General features: G+C 43.8%; 1 protein-coding gene across 2 annotated transcripts in view; it reads right to left on the reverse strand.

Moving 5' to 3' along the window:
* The window catches only part of smad10b (SMAD family member 10b), a 32,311-nt gene extending 15,392 nt beyond the window's left edge, over positions 1 to 16,919 (reverse strand). For both annotated transcript variants that reach the window (XM_083679543.1, XM_083679544.1), the window contains exons 1-3: positions 16,754 to 16,919; positions 15,314 to 15,556; positions 8,804 to 8,978 (exon numbers count right to left, since the gene is read on the reverse strand). In XM_083679543.1, coding sequence (XP_083535669.1) covers positions 8,804 to 8,978; positions 15,314 to 15,550 — 412 coding nt within the window. In that variant the 5' untranslated portion in view covers positions 15,551 to 15,556; positions 16,754 to 16,919. The remainder of the gene's footprint in view (positions 1 to 8,803; positions 8,979 to 15,313; positions 15,557 to 16,753) is intronic.
* Between the last annotated feature and the right edge of the window lie 4,081 nt (positions 16,920 to 21,000).

The raw sequence follows: 21,000 nt of genomic DNA on the forward strand, positions 1-21,000 counted from the left end.
ACATCCCAGGCCGTGTGCTGAGGGACTGCGCAGAGGAGCTTAAGGATGTCTTCACGGACATCTTTAACACTTCTTTGCGTCAAGCTGCTGTCCCATCACATTTCAAGACCTCCATCATCATACCTGTGCCAAAGAAATCCGCTCCATCCTGCTTCAATGACTATCGCCCTGTAGCACTGACCCCCATCATCATGAAGTGCTTTGAACGGCTAGTCATGTCTCACATTAAGTCCATCCTCCCCCCCACCCTGGACCCCTTTCAGTTTGCATACCGAGCAAAACGTTCCACAGAGGACGCAATCTGCTCTGCTCTCCACCCACCCTCACCCACCTGGAAAAAGCAGACTCATATGTGAGAATGCTTTTCATAGACTTTAGCTCAGCATTTAACACCATAATCCCGCAACAACTGATCTGTAAACTGGACCAGCTGGGGCTCAACACCTCCCTCTGCAACTGGCTGCTGGACTTCCTCAGCGAGAGACCACAAGCAGTACGAGTCGGCAACAACACCTCAAGCAGCATCACACTCAGCACAGGGGCCCCCCAAGGCTGTGTGCTCAGTCCCCTGCTCTTCACCCTGCTGACTCACGACTGCACATCAACCCACAGCACCAATCACATGGTGAAGTTTGCGGACAACACAACTCTGGTGGGTCTCATCTCCAAGAACGACGAGACCCACTATAGAAAGGAGGTCAACCTTCTGACCACGTGGTGCAGAGACAACAACCTCCTGCTGAATGTCAGCAAAACGAAGGAGATTGTGGTCGACTTCCGGAGAGGGCACACCGAACACCCACCACTGACCATCGATGGTGCTGCTGTGGAGAGAGTGAGCAGCACCAAATTCCTGGGGGTGCACATCAGTGAGGACCTCTCCTGGACCACCAACACCGCATCACTGGTGAAGACAGCCCAGCGGCGCCTCTACTTCCTCCGCAAGCTGAAGCGAGCGAAAGCTCCCACACCGATCCTGACAACATTCTACCGAGGCACCATTGAAAGCATCCTGTCCAGCTGCATCACTGTGTGGGGCGGTAGCTGCACCGAACACAGTAGGAAAGCACTGCAACGCATTGTGAACACAGCTGCTAAGATCATTGGTGCCCCACTCCCTTCCCTGCAAGAGACTTACTCCACCCGCCTCACCCGCAAAGCTACCTCGATTGTGAGCGACGCAAGCCACCCCGCACACAGTCTGTTCAGCCTCCTGCCTTCTGGAAGAAGGTATAGGAGCCTCCGTGCCCACACCACCAGACTCACGAAAAGCTTCATACCCCAAGCTGTCAGGAAGCTAAATTCTCTCCCCTCACTTCCCCCAGCCACATCCTCCAAGTTGTCAGGAAGCTGAAACCACCACCCCCCCTCCCAACCACCCCCCCCCTCCCAACCCTTCAGCCCCCCCCCCCAAAAAAACTACGGACTCTGGACAATCCACTATTCTATTGCTACAATGCACTATTGCACTATTATTTTTTTTATACAGAATACACAGTATTTGGCTGCTATTTACTGTCTTTACTGACTGCTCTTTTTGCACTGTTTAAATTATTTTTATTGAATGTTTTACTTTTAGTATGTGTTATCTGTTGTGCCTGGGCACTTTATCTGTTTCACCGTGGGAGAGTGAGAAACGTCCTCTCGATTCCTTTGTATGTCTTGACATGTGAAGAATTGACAATAAAGCCACTTTGACTTTGACTTTGAAAAGGTACGTCTCACTGAAATTGATAGCAATATTGAATTGTTAATCGGGACCAATGTGCCTAAGGCCACGGAACAATGGATGGTCATACACAGCCAAGGGAATGGTCCATATGATGTTAAAACCATGTTGGGTTGGATTATTAATGGGCCTCTGAGGAAGGACAACACTAACACCAATGGACAGTCTTCTGTAATGGCACATAGAATCTCTGTTTCAAGGTTGGAGGAGCTACTGCATCAACAAAATAAGTATGACTTTCCAGAGCGTCTTCATTAAGAGAAGCTTGAAATGTCCCAAAAAGATCACCGGTTCATGGAGTGTGTCAAACTCATTGATGGGTACTACAGTATGAGCCTACCACTGAGTGACAAGAACACAGCACTCTCAATCTGAAAAGAAAACTGAAAAACCAACAGTTCAGTGATGACTACACTTTTACAAGTTCATAGCAGGCATCATAGATAAAGGTTTTGCAGTAAAAGTGCCAAAAGACTCACTGGGTAACAACAGCAAGAGGGTTTGGTACATTGCACACCATGGAGTGTACCATCCTAAAAAGCACAAACTGCGAGTAGTATTCAACTGTGGTGCCAGCTATAAAGGAACATCACTGAATGCTCAGCTTTTACAAGGCTCAGATCTTACAAATAGCCTCATTGGTGTTTGAACCAGATTTTGCCAGGAGCCTGTTGCCTTCATGGCAGACGTTAAAGCCATGTTTCACCAGGTAAGAGTGCCCAAAGAGGACACAGACCTGCTGCGATTTCTCTGGTGGACGGATGGAGATTGGAATAAGGAACTGGAAGAGTACAAAATGGTGGTGCATATCTTCGGAGCAACATCTTCACAAAGTTGTGCTAAATTTGCTTTCAAACAACGTGCAAAGGACAACAAGGACTGTTTCAAGCCAGAAACAGTAAGTACAGTGTTGAGAAACTTTTATGTGGACGACTGTCTAAAGTCAGTACCCAGTGTGGCGCAAGCCTTACCACTTATTCAAGACCTCATAACTTTGTGTGCCAAAGGAGGCTTCAAGCTGAATAAATGGATCAGCAATAGCAGAGTCGTGCTTGCATCAATTCCTGAAGGAGAGAAAGCCAAAGAAATCAAGGACCTGGACTTAGACCAAGACATACTACCAGTTGAAAGGGCATTGATTCTATGCACCACTGCACTCCCAGACTCATTGAAGTTCAAAATAACAATCAAAGATCGACCACTTACCAGACGTGGGATCCATTCTATGGTGAGTTCTGTTTATGACCCACTTGGCATTCTTGCTCCTATCATTCTGCCTGCAAAACAAATTTTGCAAGAACTGTGCAGAATGAAGCTTGGATGGGACGAAAGCATCCCTGAGGTTAGAAATGGTTGAACTGGTTAATGGATTTGAATCAGTTATCCAATTATGAGGTAAGGAGATGCATCAAGTCCAATGACTTCGGAGAACCAACTTATTTTGCAGATGCCAGTGAAAATGGTTACGGCACTGTCACCTACCTTCTGCTGAAGAACAGCGACAGGCAAGCTCACTATGGATTCATCATGGGCAATGCCATGGTCACACCACTAAAGCCAGTCACAATACCAAGGATGGAGCTCACTGCAGTTACAGTACAGAATTTGAACTCTCACTGGAACCCTACATTTTTTGGACTGACAGCACATCGGTGTTGAAATATCTCAGAAACGAGACTGCACGATTTCACACCTTTGTAGCCAACAGAGTCGCTGCCATTAGGAATGCATCGAATGTGTCACAATGGAAATATGTAAATACTTCAATGAAATCGGCAGACTTGACCTCAAGAGGTATTTCAGAGGACCTGATTCTGAAAAAACAGACATGGATTGCAGGACCGGCCTTCCTTACACTGCCTCAGACGGAATGGCCTGTGAGACCAGATCAGCCAGACGAAGCCTTAACTCTAAAGCTACTAGCCAAACTATGAAGTATTTTTATTTTATTAGTTTGTTTTTTCACTACTCTTGTATTTCCCACAAACCCTCTATCTCTATACTGGCAAATATCACAATGTGCTTCCTCCCCATTCCTGTTATTTCATCCCTCAGGAGGACACATCGATGCTACACCCCCACTTGAAACCCTTCCAATCTAATATACCCACAATGCTCAACTGACCAAGACCTCATTGTCACGGGAGGACTTTGGAACTGCCAGTCAGAGGTCCAGAGCCTATGCCTGCTTCATGTCCCTCCACTTCCTTGCTCTCACAGAGACATGGATTACACCGGAAATCACAGCTGCTCCGGCAGGCCTCTCTGATGCCTACTCCTTTTCTCAGTCCCCTAGACTCTCTGGTCAAGGGGGAGGAACAGGACTCCTCATCTCGCCTAAGTGGTCACATAATGTCCTTCCCCAGTCACACCTGTCCATATCCACCTTCGAATTCCATGTTTCTGTCACCTCCCCTGTCAAACCTTACATTTTTGTTATCTATCGTCCACCAGGTCAGCTTGGCCACTTCTTAAACGAAATGGATGTTCTTCTCAGCTTCTTCCCTGAGGACGGCACACCGCTCACACTACTGGGTGACTTCAACATCCAGTCGGAGAAGCTTCACTCATCTGGAGCACTTGACCTTCTCTCCTCCTTCAGCCTTACCCTGTCCCACTCTGCTCCGACTCATAAGGCGGGCCATCAGCTCGACCTTGTCTTCACCAGATCCTCCCATACCTCGCAACCTTACTGTTACCCTCTTCCGGTTTCTGATCATCATTTTGTATCCTTCTCCCTTCCTCTCCAATCCTCCCCCTCACAGTCAGTCTCTACCCACACTGTATCCTCTTATAGCAACCTGCGTACCCACCGCTCTCTCTTCCTCTGTCTTATCCGCCCTACCCTCTGTTGAATCCTTCTCCCTTCTATCCACTGATGCAGCCTCCTCCACTCTTTCCTCATCCTTCAACTCTCTCTGTTCACAGACCTCAAGGCCGGCACGATCCCCTCCACGCGCTCCCTGGCTGTCTGAAACCCAGCAAGCTTGTAGAATAGGGTTCCAGGCAGCTCTCTCCTCCTCAACTACACGTTTCTTACTACCATTCCAAAATTCAATCCTCTGCCTCTGACCCAAGGAAACTATTCTCCACATTTTCCTCACTCCTCAACCCACCTCCTCTCCCTCCTCCCTGTCTGCAGATGACTGTCACCTACTTTGAAAAGAAGGTTGATGACATTAGCAGCTCTTTCCCTCTACCTCTCACCAACACTGCTACCTCTCCTCCCAAACCCACTGCGCTACACCCGGTCTCTGGTTTATAATTTCCCCCCCCCCCCTCTCCCCTGATGATGTTCTAAAACTAGTCACATCCCTCGATTCTATCCCCTCCCCCTTTCTCCAATCCATCTCCAAAGACCTCCTTCTGTTCCTTACCACCTTAATCAATTCCTCTCTATCCACAGGACCTGTCCCAGCTGCCTTCAAGACAGCCAGAGTCAAGCCTCTTCTCAAGAAACCAACCAACGCTGTCCTCTCCATGAGCCCTCACCACTGGGGTCCCCCAGGGCTCTGTCCTAGGGCCCTTACTGTTCTCCCTCTATACCAAATCTCTTGGTTCGGTAATTTCCTCACATGGTTTCTCCTACCACAGCTACGCAGATGACACTCAACGCTTTCTCTCTTTCCCCCCTTCTGACTCACAGATGGCAACACGTGTCTCTGCATGTCTTGCAGACATTTCTGCTTGGATCAAAACACCACCTCAAGCTCAACCTTAACAAGACTGAGCTGCTCTTCCTTCCAGGGAAAGCCTGCCCTCTCCAAGACTTCTCCATCACAGTAGAGAACTCTACTGTGACCTCCTCCCATACAGCCAAGAACCTTGGGGTGATCCTTGACAACGACTTATCCTGTGTGGCGAACATCACAGCGGCAGCACACTCCTGTAGATTCTTACTCTACAACATCAGAAGGATACGTCAATTCCTCACCAGAGAAGCAGCACAACCTTTGGTCCAAACACTTGTGATCTCTCGCCTTGACTACTACTCCACCATCAGGCCTCTGCAGGTCATCCAGAACAGTGCCGCCCGTCTAGTGTTCAATCTCCCCAAATTCTCCCATGTCACTCCCCTCCTCCGCACCCTTCACTGGCTCCCGGTAGTAGCTTGCATCAGATTCAAGACGCTGGTGCTCGCTTACCGGGCGGCAAAGGGAACAGCCCCTCCTTACTTGCAAGCAATGGTCAGCCCCCAAACCCCTGCCCGATCACTCTGCTCTTCCACCTCGGCTGGCCGCCTGGCACCATGGATGCAGCAACCGCACTACTCGGTCATGGCTTTTCACTGTCCTGGCGCCCCGCTGGTGGAACGAGCTTCCCACTGCTGTCATGACTGCAGAGTCACTACAGTACAGTCTTCCACTGTATATTGAAGACCCATCTCTTCAGGCTACATCTTAACGGTCCCTCCTAAAGACCTCTTCACCCCCACTACCCCCCTGTACAAGTTTCTCTACTGTTAATAAAAACAGTTGTTGTAAGTCGCTTTGGATAAAGGCGTGCTAAATGCCATAAATGTAAAAATGTAAATGAACTCCTGAGGACCCTGAAGTGAAGAGAGAAACTGTGGTGAATGTTGTGGCTGTGGAGCAAAATATGGATCCATTCTCCAAGATCATTTCCCATTATTCTCACTGCCTTAAAAGAGCAGTTGCATGGATTCTCAAGGCAAAAGTGAAAAAAGAAAAGGTCTAATGGATGGACAAAAGAGCACAGATCTCATTGAAAAACAGTTAAAGGCCTTCAAGGGAACACTGATCAAATGGTCCCTCTCTGTGGATGACTTGGTGGAAGTAGAAGAGGAGATGTGCATTTCTGTCAGAAGAGTGTGTTTTCAGATGACATTATATCGTTGAGGAGTAGTTCAGTGATGAAGAAAAGCTGTCTTTGTAAACTGTCTCCAATGCTTCAAGATGGTCTGTTAAGAGTAGGTGGTAGATTAAATAGATCAGCTATGCCCACTCAAGCCAAACATCCAGCTATCTTACCCAAGACTGATCATGTAACACAACTCATCATCACGCATGTGCATGAAACTATTGAACACAGTGGCCGAAACCACACACTCTCTCGACTCAGACAAGGTTACTGGATACCCAGCGCCAATGCAGCCATCCGGAAGATAATGTCCAAATGTGTTGTTTGCCGAAGATTAAGTGGTCAACAGTCAACAGTCAAAAGGTATGGTGTCATATTTACATGTCTGAACATCAGAGCCGTGCACATAAAAGTTACACATTCTTTGGACACAGATTCATGCATAAATGCTATACGACGGTTCACCACTAGAAGAGGGCCAGTCAAGGTTATACGCTCTCATAATGGGACCAACCTCGTCTGATCTGAGCATGAGCTAACGGAAGCTATTCAGAGCCTTGATGAAGCACAAGTACAACACCCTACTCAAAAAAGGCATCACCTGGATTTTTAACCCTCCCACAGGATCGCACCAAGGAGGCATTTGGGAAAGGGAAATTAGAACCATCAGATGGGTTCTCAGTGCTATTTTGGACCAGCAGACGCTAGATGATGAAGGACTCAAGACCTTGCTCTGTGAGGTGGAATCAATCATTAACGATAGGCCTATCACCAAAGCGTCCGATGACCCCAATGATTTGGAGCCTCTCACCCAAAACCACCTTCTTTTGCTCAACACCAAGCTTCCATACCTCCTGGAGTATTCAAGACTGATGACATTTATGTCTGACAAAGATGGCGACAGATTCAATATATGGTGGACTTTTTTTTGGAAGAGATGGACCAAGGAATATCTTCCAGAACTTCAGGAGCGTCAAAGGTGGACACACAAACGAAGAAACTTTGTCCATGGGGACATAGTTCTCATCATTGATGATTCAGCCCCACGGAATTCTTGGATACTGGGCCAAGTCACTCAAGCTACGACAGACACTAGAGGGTTGGTTAGGCAAGTGCAGGTTAGAACAACTACCACACTTTGTAGGCCCATTACTAAGCTCCGTCTGCTGCTGGAGGCCCCAGTATAAAACACAGACACACACACACACACACACACACACACACACACTTACACATTATGATGGACTGTTGAAAACACATACACCCATGCACACACATGCATGGACTCTTTCTTTGTTTTTGAAGGACTTCTTTTTTTTTTTAATGGACATTTACTGTATAATTGGCTCCATTTATGTAGAACGGTAATTATTCTGTGTCCCCACAGGAACAATTAGGGGCCGGAAAATAATATGCTTTATTTACTCCCTGAATTTACAATTGTAATTATTAGTATTATTGAATTAATGAGTCAATTATTTCTTTATTAGATTGCATTATGACTTTATTGGTGTGTTGATAGTATGGTAGGCTATGTGGAGCAACATGGAGTCACTTTTAGTGACACTCCCCTTTTCTTTCCCCCCCCCCCCATGTCTCCTTGCCCATTTAATATAGGCCTAGCTTAGACAATGGACAGGTAGTTCTTGGCTTGGCGGTACCATATAGTTTTTTGACTGCAAGTATCTCACGCATTGTTCTGACGCATTGACGAACTTGGATGTTTTATTTACTGAACCAGTTAACAATCTATTGTGTTTTTGGAATCCTTTTGCTTTTCAAAATAAATATTTTTTCCTCAGAACTTTTGTTTAATCATTGGAAGCGCGTCTAAATGTGGCATCAACAACCAGGAGCTCGGAGGGCAAATTAAGTCGCTGTTGTGAAAGGATTGACCTCACACTTTAATTTCCACAGTGGTGGGCATGGCGTGGCCTGTGGCATAAGACTGTGTCCTGGACAGAGACATTGTTTTAGTGGGTCACAAGAGAGGCTTCAAACACTAGTAGGTGGCTAACAACAGACCAGCTCTGACAGAGACAAGCCTAAAGAAGCCTATTCTGCTAAATCTGTGTATGTGTTTGTTCAAGTATGCACTAACATGTAAACAATGCAAGTGAGAGAATGAGGGAACACAGCCATGTAAATGATGGCACACCCATTACCTCCAACAGACATAAAACATATGCACGCATGCACACACACACACACACACACAAACACACACAGGAGTAAGTGACACCCTGAACGCACCAATGCCAGGCGACACCACCCTCTCATAGTGGTAGGGGTTCACACACACGTTGTCGTACTTCAGGTCGAAGGCAAACTGGCAGAACTTGACGTGCTTCAGTTCATTCTTGTGGAGGTCCGGCCAGCGCCAGAGACGGGCATAGATCACGTGGGGAAAACCTTTCCTCCCGGCCACCTAGAGACACAGAGACATGGTGTTGGGGTTTGCTACGTTATACAAACGGTTGTTTGGTCGCAAGAGGAGAAGCAACCAACTGATAGGCTGCATTATAGGGGTGTAGCATACATGGGATTGAAATTCGAGTGTAGAGGTACTTGGGGAATTTGAGTACGGGGAAGAAAGAGATAGAGAGGGAGAGAGAAAGAGGGAAGGAGAGAAAGAGCAAGAGGGAGTTGGTAGACAGGGAGGGGTTGAGGAAACAGGTCATGAATGGAAACTTACATCAATGTTAAAAACACACATACACGCATACACAGGGTCCGGGAGCAATAGCCTTGAAGCCTTTAAAACATCTCAGACAGATGAGATTCAGCCGAGTAGCAAATAGAGATCTGAGTCACTAGTATATGAAGTGAATGGTGAATCAGGCTTATTCACAGTGTGTCTGTGTGCATGCGTGCGTGCGTGCGTGCGTGCGTGAGTGATTCAATCTGTTGCTCTGTCTTTATGTGAGTAATTGCTGTCAGGGAAAAGTGTGTGACAAAAGAGATATATGATATAGAGTTAACTGAACAAGCTGAGCTAGAGGAGTGACATCATGTCTCAGCTTTTCTGAACCACATGGGAATGAGAGAAAGAGAGAGAGAATGTATACATATACACAGACAAGACGAAAAGGTAAAGTTGGATGTTTTCAAGCATTTTATGATCAATATACACCTACATTTACTAGAAGAAGGGACTGTAAACTTGTTCTCTTATATTTTCTTTCCTATTATTCTTTCAACTTGAAAACCCCCACCCAGCCAAGTGACCTTCCAAAGACAGAGTCAGAGCTGGAGGAATGCCAGCCCCATTACATCCAACAGACTGACACACACACACACACACACACACACACACACACACACACACACACACACACACACACACACACACACACACAGCCTCCAGTCTTGAACTGCAATTACAGTACATGCTAACACACTAAATTGTATTTCTAACACAGAGAAGCAGTTGAGTCACTGACATAAGCATATCCACAGACAGTTTAAAAGGTAGCGTATTTGACATAAGTCAAAACATACACACACTCATTTGCAAATACACACACTCACTCTTTCTCTCTCTCTTTCACATACAAACACACTGAGGTATTTATGTGATAACAAATATAGTTAATGATCCTCATTTAAAAACACCTAAAAATTCAAGACATACACACATACTCTCTCTCTCTCTCTCTCTCACACACACACACACACACACACACACACACACACAGGCTTAACTTAACCCTGCCCCTTTCCTGTGTCTCAGACAAAACAACCCGTGCTGCCTCACCACCCCTCCCTCCCTCCCTCTCTCTCTCTCTCTCTCAAGAAATTGGGGGAGGGGCAGGGAACTCCCTCTGGTCTCCTTCTCTCTCATTCCCTTGCTCTCTCCCTTAGAACGATTCATGGGCTACATTTCTCAACCTCTCATTCTTTAATGCTATCCTCAATCTCTGAAATGTGACCTACTGTGTAGAGTCTTGCTATCTAACTTTTTTATTTTACTGTTCTGACAATTGTCAGTACCCAATGTGTTGACTACCAACTTGAGGTTACACTTTACTTGAATTCTCAATCATAACACATATATACTGTGTCGTAACAATGATATAACAAATTTAATTAACAGTCATGACAGCATACCGTAAGTAACGTATTAGTATATCACAACCGATATGTTTCTGATTCATGACTAAGATTCAAGGTTCATGGCTAAGTCAGTTGCTATAATCTGTTATGTCATTGTTACAATGACATTGTTATGTAGGCCTTATGAGATGAAAGAGGCCTCAAGTAAGAAAGAAATACAGATACAGTTGTCAGTCTCGACATAGGACAGTATAATGTCTTGGAAAAGGTAACTGCATAAGTTAGCAAGGACAGATGGAGGGTAGATGTGGTTGTTGGAGATGTGGAAAGTCACAGTGGATGGGGAGCCCATCACATGGCAATTTAGGGCCTGCTCAGACTGCAGAATGTGTTCAGAGTGGTTTAGTTTGAGAGTCATCTTAACATTGAATTTTATAAATCAAGTGAAACAAAGTGAACCAAAGGAGGTGGTCTCACCGTGTTTGCTAAACAAACTGTGCACAGTTAAGTCCAATTCCATCCTGCTACTATAGCTGTGAACATAAAGGGTACTCGGTTCTTTCCTAACAATAAAGGAATCAATGGATGCTTCACCGAACAACATAAATGAAGTGCACTTCATAATGCTACAATTCTGAACAATTAAATATTTTCGAACAAATTAAAAAGAAATTAAACGAAAAGAAGTGAATCCAGTCTGAAAACAGCTTGACAAGTTCTATATGAGATCGTTCTACTTGTTAGAAACAGTTCTGTGGTGACTTCACCAATTAAATAAGATATTTATAGTAATGTTACAAAACTGTCTAAATTATATCATAATACTGATTACTGTAGGTTGTAGATGCGGTGTGGGCTGAGTCAGTAAACTCTGAGTCAGTAAACATCAGTTCACTTCAAATTAGATTTTTGTGAATGCCAAATGACTTTCTTTCAAAGGCCCCAGAGCTGCTATTTGATTATCACTGCAGTAGAACTTTGTGTTGTGATGTCACTAGGCCTCAATCAATCAGACATCAATATCTGGTTGTATTATAGAACTTTTTTGTGAAGTCTCAATAGACAATCACAAATCATATAGGTTGTTATCATCAATAATAACATCACAGGCAATATGAACAGCCCTCTCTAGTCTACTTACAATATAAAACCCTGCTCAGTCAAACATATTTGGCGATATGATTTGATATTCATCAACAACTGCAAGTCCAAGGCCACCGTCACCCAAGGAGTGCCTCAAGGTTCCGTGCTTGGTCCACTCCTCTTCATTTGGTATGTGTTCCCTCTCAGACAGATTAGCTGTCACCATGGTCTCCAGTTCCATTGCTATGCCGACAACCCTCTGTACCTCACCACCAAAACTATCACTCCAGGCACTCACTCCATCCTTGCTAACTGTCTTGCTGACATCAAGTCCTGGATGCATCTTCCTCAAACAGAACTGCAACAAAACAGAAATCATGCTTGTCCCTCTACCACTCTGCCCAAGACTTCACCCTCAACATTGATGGCTTTACTGTCACATCAAGCCAGGTCCGTAACCTCAGCGTCATCCTGGACTCTCCCATTTGAACCTCATTCAGTGATCCATGCGTATTTGGGGCCACCAACAGAGTCCTCAACAGACTCCAACACGTTCAAAACTCAGCTGCCCGTCTGCTCACTAGAACCCACTCCAGAGACCACATCACTCCAGTCCACCAAAACCTCCACTGGCTCCCAGTCCAATTTAGGATTCAGTTTAGGATTGTCCTCACCACCTACAAAGCCCTCAGCAATATGGCACTCTCCTACCTCTCTGACCTCCTCCAGCAAACCCCTACCCATAGTCTCTCGTCAGCTGATGCCAACCTCCTTGTCCCCATCACCAGGACTAAACACCGGACCCGGGACCGGGCTTTCTCTGCTGCAGCCCTCACTCTTTGGAACTCGTTCCCAAACCACATCAAAAAATCCAGCACACTCTCCTCCTTCAAACGATCCCTCAAAACCCATATTTTTTAACTTTGAACTATTTTTATTGTTCTTTTTACTGACTGTGCTTTTGTTTTACTTTTTATTGATCTATCTATTCTTGTTCTCTCCATAAAATGTAGTGTCTTTGAGTATTGAAAAAATCTCTATACAATATAAATACATTATTACTATTATTATTATTATTATTATTATTATTATTATTATTATTATTATTATTATTATATTTGGGTGACATGAAATAGAATTATACCATCCAGTGATAACTGACAAATCGGACATATTAGTGACTCATCACGTGACAAACAGCAGAGAGACTCATTTTCAATGCAACGCTGCAACGCTTTCTGGCTAGCTACCTAAACCAGCTAGCATGACGTTTAGTTTCACAGTAACTAAATAACTGTAACTAATAACTAAATAACAGTAACTTATAACTGTAACTAGCTATCTACCATACATACCGGCATGCTGCTAGATCATTTAATGTTATAGTTAGTTGTCCCTTACTAGCAAAGTGTGCATGCAATTGTGTGGTTAGCCTGCCAGTCACCAAAGTCTAACTGTAACTTAGTAGTCCTATTTGTCAAAAAGAACTTACAGTGACTTGCAAAAGTATTTACTCCATAAACAAAGTCTACACAGTTTACTGGACATTTTCAAAGTGAAAGAAAAATTCCAGAAAAGTTTTTTTAATTCATTAAAAATTTAAAAAAAACTGTTTGCATAAGTATTCGATAAGTTTGTAAGTTGAGTTAAGTCTGAGTGCAACAATAGTTCACAGGATTTTAAAATGAATAACCTTGTCTTTGTGGAGTCCCAGTCGAATAGGGAATCAATAACACACTGAGTTGATCGGTCTGTCACTGCAATCTGAGCTAATGGAGAGCAACAAAACTGGTTAGGAATGCTACCCTTCCTTAAGGCAGAAAGAGCCACAAAGTTCAATGGCTGAGGTGAAAAAAACTGTTGATGGAACATCCCCAGGCACTCTACAAAACTGATCTACAGAAGAGAGTGACCAGAAGGAATTCCTTAATGAAAAAAAATCTGGTATAACTTTGAAGCAAGTCCAGCACAAATCCAGAACACGCATCGCCCCATCTTCACCATTCCTAGTTTCAAGCATGGTGATAGTTTCATCATATTATGGATGTGCTTGTGATCAGGCAGGAACTAGGGTTAGGGTATGGGAGTTTGTCAGCAATAGAACATTTAGCATTGGGCTGTTTGTAGTGACGGTCTGATCAACACAGTGTGTAATTGGTTCCGTATTTAAATGAGGGACCCTACAAAAACAAGGGTATTTATTCTGAAATTGTATGGACTATCATTATTGCACTCAAATGGAGTCAATTCAACTTATTACGGAACTTGTTGAAGAAATGTCTGCATTTGAGCTGTGTAATTCTTGGAGTGTTACAGGAAAGGGGTGAATATTTACAGGGAATCTCTGGGCGGCCCGCCTTAACATTTTTTTGCCCCGCCTAAGGAAAATGCCTAAAATAGCTTAAAAAACTATATAAAACTATATAAACACTCCCTATTTACTCCCTTAGATGCATTTTCATGCAATGCAGTTATATAACCAGCAGGGGCCGATTGGTGGTAGAGCGCATAGTTGGAGTGTATCTGCAGCCTAGTATTAGAAAAAACAGAAGAAGAAGTCTTGACAAATGCTCTAGCAAATGGTAAGATACAACTGTGGTTGGTGGTGAGTGTTGAGGGTTGCAGTGGATAATCTGAACGCTACAAATTAAAAGGTTAGGTTGGAGGTGTACATATACACAGCTGGAGGTGTACATATACCATTAGTGTCCATACTCAATTCATTTTTGAATTGGTTTCGCAAAAGAGCCAGGCTTGATAAAGCAAGGTGAAGAGTAGCCTTGAAAATACACATAAATTGAATAATACCAGTTTTACTATTTACCAGTTTTACGTATTTTTATAATCAACATATATTAAATACAATTAAAGTGATTTTGAATGTGGCACCATTAAATCACTGTAGTCAGCAGCAAGTTAGGACTAAGCTGCAGGATAACACACAGGCTCTGGAGGAGGGATAGAGCCAGAGAGAGGTAGCAGAGGAACAGCAGTCTCAAAGTTCCACGTGTTTCGTCTGAACTAGGTAAATCGGCCTTTAGTGTCTGTGCCCCAAGTACTTGGAATGACCTTCAAAATGTACTCAACGTCTCTTGTGTCTATCGGTCAGTTTAAGACCTTGATAACAGATCTGTCATCCAAGGAATGTACATGTGTTTTAATTAATTATATTGTGTATTACTGTATTATGTACTTTGTAATTTTGAATGTACATTTAGAATTGTTTCATGTCTGTAAGCAGGGTTCCTCTAAAAGGACCCCCATTGCCTAAATAAATGTAATAAAATGTAATAAAAATAAATTAAAACAATGAGTTTCACTGCCTATTGTTAATAACAACCCATAGAACTTGTTGTAGTGATGTCACAAAATACCTCATTAAAATCAAGGACGTGATGATGTCATATTGAACATGTTGTTGTGATGTAACAATTCGGTTCATTCAATCACCAATATTGTGACCTCATATAAAACTATTTTGTCACAACATACTTCAAGAATAAAAAATCAAGATCATGATGTCACAAAGAACCTGCCGTTCTGATGTCACAATGGACCTAACTGAACTAGTTTCACGATGGTCGACCTACAGAACATAGAAATGAACAGTGAGTCGTGACTGACCTGTAGGCGTCCGTCCAGGGTGCGTTGGATGGTGACACACTTGCTGGGGTGGACTCCGTTGGTGGTGATGGCCGTGATGAGTGAGTCCAGCTCCTCCTTCTTCTCCTTCAGCTTCTTCACCAGGCTCTCGATCGCCCGCTTGGCAAAGCCCTCATTCTCGCCACCCTGCCGGTGGCACATCAGGCTGTGGACGATGCTCAGGCAGGCATCGTTGCTGCTGGGGGGGTTCACAGACATCTCTCCCTGGAGATTGGGAGAGGGCAGGGTGGTGATGAGAGAGACAGAGACAGAGGGAGAGAGAGATGGGGGGAGGTAGGTAGAAGCAAAATGTGTTTATCATGGCATCTTAAGATGACAGTGAATCAAGGAAGCATCATAACCAGTAGCTACAAAATACTAAATACAGTTGTTTTTTTGGTTGTTTTTTTTGGAGTGGGGCAGTCCCGCATTTATATTTTTATTGGACAGAGATAGTGAAGAAAGACAGAAAAGTAAGGAGGAGAGGGTATGTCAGCAGGGCCGGATTCAAACCCATGCTGACATGGGCGTATGTGTGCACTGTAGGCCGTGGTGCTAGACCACTGGACCACCCCAGGCCACCAAATACAGTTTTATTGATTGGTGTGCTGATATTATATATATGGGATTATATCAATCCCATAGTTTGACCTACTGAGGTGGTTATAATGTTGTTGCAACAACTTCAACACATAATGTAGGGAACCTTAGAAAAGCTCAAGACAACATGTGGGGGATGTGAAAACACATAATTTAAATTTACTTACTTTACTCTGAAATAGGAATGTTTTGACATGACTCATCTGAAAGTACATTAACTTTATCCAAACATATGAAACACACTCATTCAAGTGTGTGGTCGTCATGGCTGATAGATATGTAGACTGAGGATGCTGTGATGTATATGTATTTACCAACATCTCTCCATGTGTGCCACACTGTTAAGTTACAGAGATGTCAACTGAAACAACAATGAAGACGAACAGGTTTTGCAATGTGAAGCCAAAGTATTTTAAAGTATTCCAAAACAACTACAATGTTGAAGACGACAGTTTAGGACTTTAAGAAAAACTCTTAACATATCCAGAGCAGTGTAGCCTCCAGTGTAGCCTTCCAATACGATTTAAGGACATGTCCAAATAGCTTGTTATTACACAGGTTTACAAAAGCAATGGCACTCTTGGAAAAAATAATAATCAACTCCAGATGCACATCGACGTCATAATACACTGTCACTGAACGGACAGGTTGATGCGAGGAGACTGTTGAGGATTAGCCTCAGCCACGCTGTCTGTCTGACTACACACTGACCGACCAATAGACTGTAGGGATCCTACAGGTTATCTGTCAGCAATCCACACAGAGACTAACCAGAAAACCCCCCCAATGATATTCTAGTCAAGTATCGTATAACATACTTACAAATCAACAGGAATACTGTTCAAAATAAGCTGGGGGGAGATTCTGGAGAAGTATTCCAAGTGTGTTTCCCCCTTCCTCCTTCTCTCTGCGGTACTGTCTACCTCGACTGTTATCAGTCTATCAGCTTGTCTGTCTCCCTCCGTACATCCTGCTGCCTCCCTCCTTTCCCCTCTCTCGCTGCTTGCAATAACAAAAGGGGAAAGGGAACATCGTGCGCGTGAGTTGTCTGGGGCATAGCGTCTGGCCAATCAGCGCGGCCGTCTCATCCCAGACAGAGGGGCGCTCGGCCAACGATGACGCGGCTCTCTCCCCGCCAGCCGCCCCGCCGGGGGCTCGTGTCTGTCTGGGCTGCCGCTGATTGACAGGTCGGCGCGGTTGTTTTTTTAAGGTGGCGCCGGTGAGGTTACTCCGCCTCCGCCCCCTCCCCTCCCCTGTCTAGCCCCACCCACTCACGGCTGGCTGGGTGACAGTGCTGGATGGAACCACACAGTAGTTCTCACTCTCAAATGCTCTTGTTGTGAAAAAAGGAGTATCTTCTCCACTAATAAGTCACATTAAAAGTATAGGATGAATATTAATGTGTCCCAAGGTCTGTGAACATGTGTTAATGCAAGTGTTCTTGTTTTTCAAATACTGTGTTATGTAATTCCTCTCTGTAAGATTTAAGACTGTACAAGTTTTATTGTGTCAATAGTTTGCATTCAAATGCAGTATTCTTCTTCGAAAGACACTAAACAAATGGCACAGCTTTTGTTCGATGAGCTGTAGTTTATTTGTTTTGTGTTCGCTGTCCAAATTGTGTTTTTAGACATTTAGCTGCCTTTGGGAGTGAACTCCCTCAGTGTAGGGCCCAGTATAGCAAAGTGTTGAGATCATCATTTCAACAATGACTTGTTACATGAGCATCTGCATAGCCACAAGTTCAAGGACCACTATGGCATTTAAAGGCCCACTCCAGTGACATGTCAACTCTTCCAGCTGCAAAACAAGACTTGCACTTTGATTTTTTTTTTCTGAAATAAAATCTCAGATTGTCTCCAAAAGTGAAATGTCTGGAGCATTAGTGTGATTGGTGTGATTAATGAGACAAGTAGCAGAGGTGGTTTGGAACCAGGCTCTCTTGTCTGTCACCCTCACACCTTGTGGATGTCCTCTTGGCCCAATGGTAGACACTTTGGTTTTCCAAGTGGGAGACCCAAGTTTGAACCCACCTATTACATTTGCCTGTAAAAACTGAATTGTTATTTTAGCAAAATATTTCTTTTTTTTTTCTAACTTGATATTGCTTATTTCTACAATTTCTACAGATTTCCACAAGTTCCATTGTAATATTTTCTCAATTCTAATTTCTTGTTAGGAAACATATCTCAATTTGTTGCAAACACCTTCTTTGACCAAAGAGAAAAATAGGCTACTCTGTATTAATATAAGACGCCTTTACTCCCAACACAAATTTCACCAATAGGCTAAGACAATATTTGCACAGCCAAATTATTGTACTTGGTTACAAATGCGACTGGCTACAAACCTAGGTTACACAACTATGGTTTCCATATTGATATAGGCCAAGTGTCAGTATTAAATTATGCTGCATAACAGACTTCACTTAAACATTGTTCCCAAAGTCGTTAGGCTATATGGCTACTGCATTAGGCTACACTCCTAGAGCTGCATTCGTAGTCACACTGAAAAGAGCGTGCCGTGCATATTTGATTCATTATCATGTTTTTTACAGCTTTGCGTTGATTTCTCAAAATAGTATTCCTAAATACATAAGGCTCAATGCCTACTGCAGTAGGCTACACTCCATTTTGCACCCTATTATGACGTTTTTCATGATGAATCGTCGTCATCTCCAATCTTTCACAATAGTTCCTTCAAAATTGGGCCAATCAGTGTAATTTCGTAAAAGCCGCATATGTATGGCTAAACTCGTCATTCACCCAAGTTTCATCAAAATGGTCCCAGTGGTGTCGGTGAAAACGCGTGTGACAGAGACCGAATCATAATCCTCCCGATTCCTATGGACAATGGAAAGTTAATCAGATGGTTTTCTGCTTTTGTACATGGTGAGTTTGTTGTCCCCCACCATGAAATCGAGGAGGGGAGTATGGATCGGTCTCTGTCAGTTCGTATGTCACAGGCTTTTTCTCTGACACCACTGGGACAATTTTGATGAAAATTAAATTAAAACGTAAATGATGCGTCTTGCCATAGAGATTGTTAGGAGTTTCGTGGTGACGCCACCATCTCGTGATGGCGCGGCTAAAGTAATAGGTTATCATTAAAAACGTCATAATAGGGTGCAAAGAGTCAAGGACAGCGCACCTCAGAGTGTTTTCAAATACTGCAAAATCATTGGAAATTACTCAAATAAGCACGACACGTTCCGGCAACTTTTCAATCATACATCTGAATAATTGTCACCAATTTACACAAGGAGAGGTGCTACATCATTCGTGGGGGACAAGTTTACTGTAAACTTGTCATTAATGTGTTAAATTGACCTCCTTGACATATTTTCTCCACTCATTCTTTATATAAATCATGATATGATTAATGATATGAATATAACCATGAATTAATCAATTATGCAACAAATATCTAAGAAGGCAGAAGTTCGGATGAGATAAATGCCTTGCGTACATTAGCCTATTAGGCCTAGAACTTCAATTTGAACCTTCAGAGATTCCATAGAATTTGCCGTGTGCAGCAGCTAACTACCAGCAAGCAACGGCTTCCACATTCAAGCGTTGTTCACAAAAAAGGTATGAAGGGTTGTGTAACGTTAGCGAACGTTGTCACTCGATAAAACCAACAACGTTAGCTAGCTAGCTGCCAAGCCAGCACCGTGCAACCAACACGGCTAGCCAGCACACTTCACCTGACTGCTTAGCTAGCCGTTTACCAATAGTTCAGCTATGCTAGCGCTAACGGTAGTATTTCAGTGTTTATTCATTAATTCAAGTGGCTAACTGTTCATATGTTATCCAGCTGTACAGATCATACCGAGAACACAATGACGTCTCCAATGTCAGAGAAAATCGTGCTGAGGAGCACTTCAGCAGTGTCCCTCAACGAGCGGTGAGAAGACCACGACATATGTACTAGCTGACGATGGCTGATACACATTTATGTTGCCAAGTATCTAAAAGAGAATGTATTTATACTGTTGATTTCATGATTGTAAGAATAAGGTACGATTATGAAAACAGTATAAATACGTACTCTTCTTCGTCACTTGCCAGAGAATGGCTTCCCACTTCTCACTTACACCCTCTCTCGCTTTCTAAACGCTTATCATTTGCTGTCGGTATCACTCACCCACTCAATCTGTCAATGGTTTCAATGCAAAACGCTGTACCCCTAATTCGAGCCCTAGTGCAGTACACTAGGATCATATGTTGGAGTGTAGGTTCTCACTCACCTGTTAAGGTGAGGAATTGTTCCATTTGCATTGGGTTAAATTCCGGTCTCGAACCCTGGTCGTCTGAAATTACTTTGTGTAGTTGTGAATCCAGAGGAACATTTGTTAAAGCTGCTTTCTGTAAAATGTGGGGAACATGGCATTGTGTGTCGTAAAAGTCACCGGGTTGACAGTTTATCAACAAGACAACCTCTGAAAAGTTTAGGTTTATAGGAAATCTTTTGGAAGAAGTTACCTGAGTGCAGTATGCATCTTCTTTGATGCTTCGCAGTCCTATAGGTGTGTAGAAGCAACCTCAAACCTTACTATGACTTTACTGAACTAATTGTTTAAGGGGCAGTCACTTAGCAAGACTGTCTCTTGAGTAGTCGGCTGTGTGGGTTAGTTAGGGCCGCTAAGCACTGCTTTTTAAACCCCTTACCCTCCTACTGCCTCCCACCCCCCCACCCTCTATAGCTTCACCATCATGCTGAAGACCCAGCAGCCAGAGCCAGTGGAGGTCATGGAGCAGCAGCACGAGGCCAGCGTCGGCAGCAGGATCCTGGCCCTCCAGATGGAAGACAGGCCTTCTGTGCAGGATGCCCTGGTACCCAGGAGGGTAAGGGGGGGTTCAAAAGGGGGAAACAAATGTACTTTGAAGCAGAAGGTTGGGTAACTAGTCCTGGAGAGCTAGGCCTACAGGGTATGCAGGCTTCTGCTGTTGTAGATACAACAGGGATCCTTGTGACGATCCTAACCTTAACCCATCCCCTAGTCTTAACCCATACTCTAACCTGAACCCATACCTTTGTCTCCTGTAGCACACCTCCAAATCATGTTG

Source organism: Argentina silus (assembly GCF_951799395.1).
Source record: "Argentina silus genome assembly, chromosome: 10".
NCBI classification, from domain to species: Eukaryota; Metazoa; Chordata; class Actinopteri; order Argentiniformes; family Argentinidae; genus Argentina; species Argentina silus.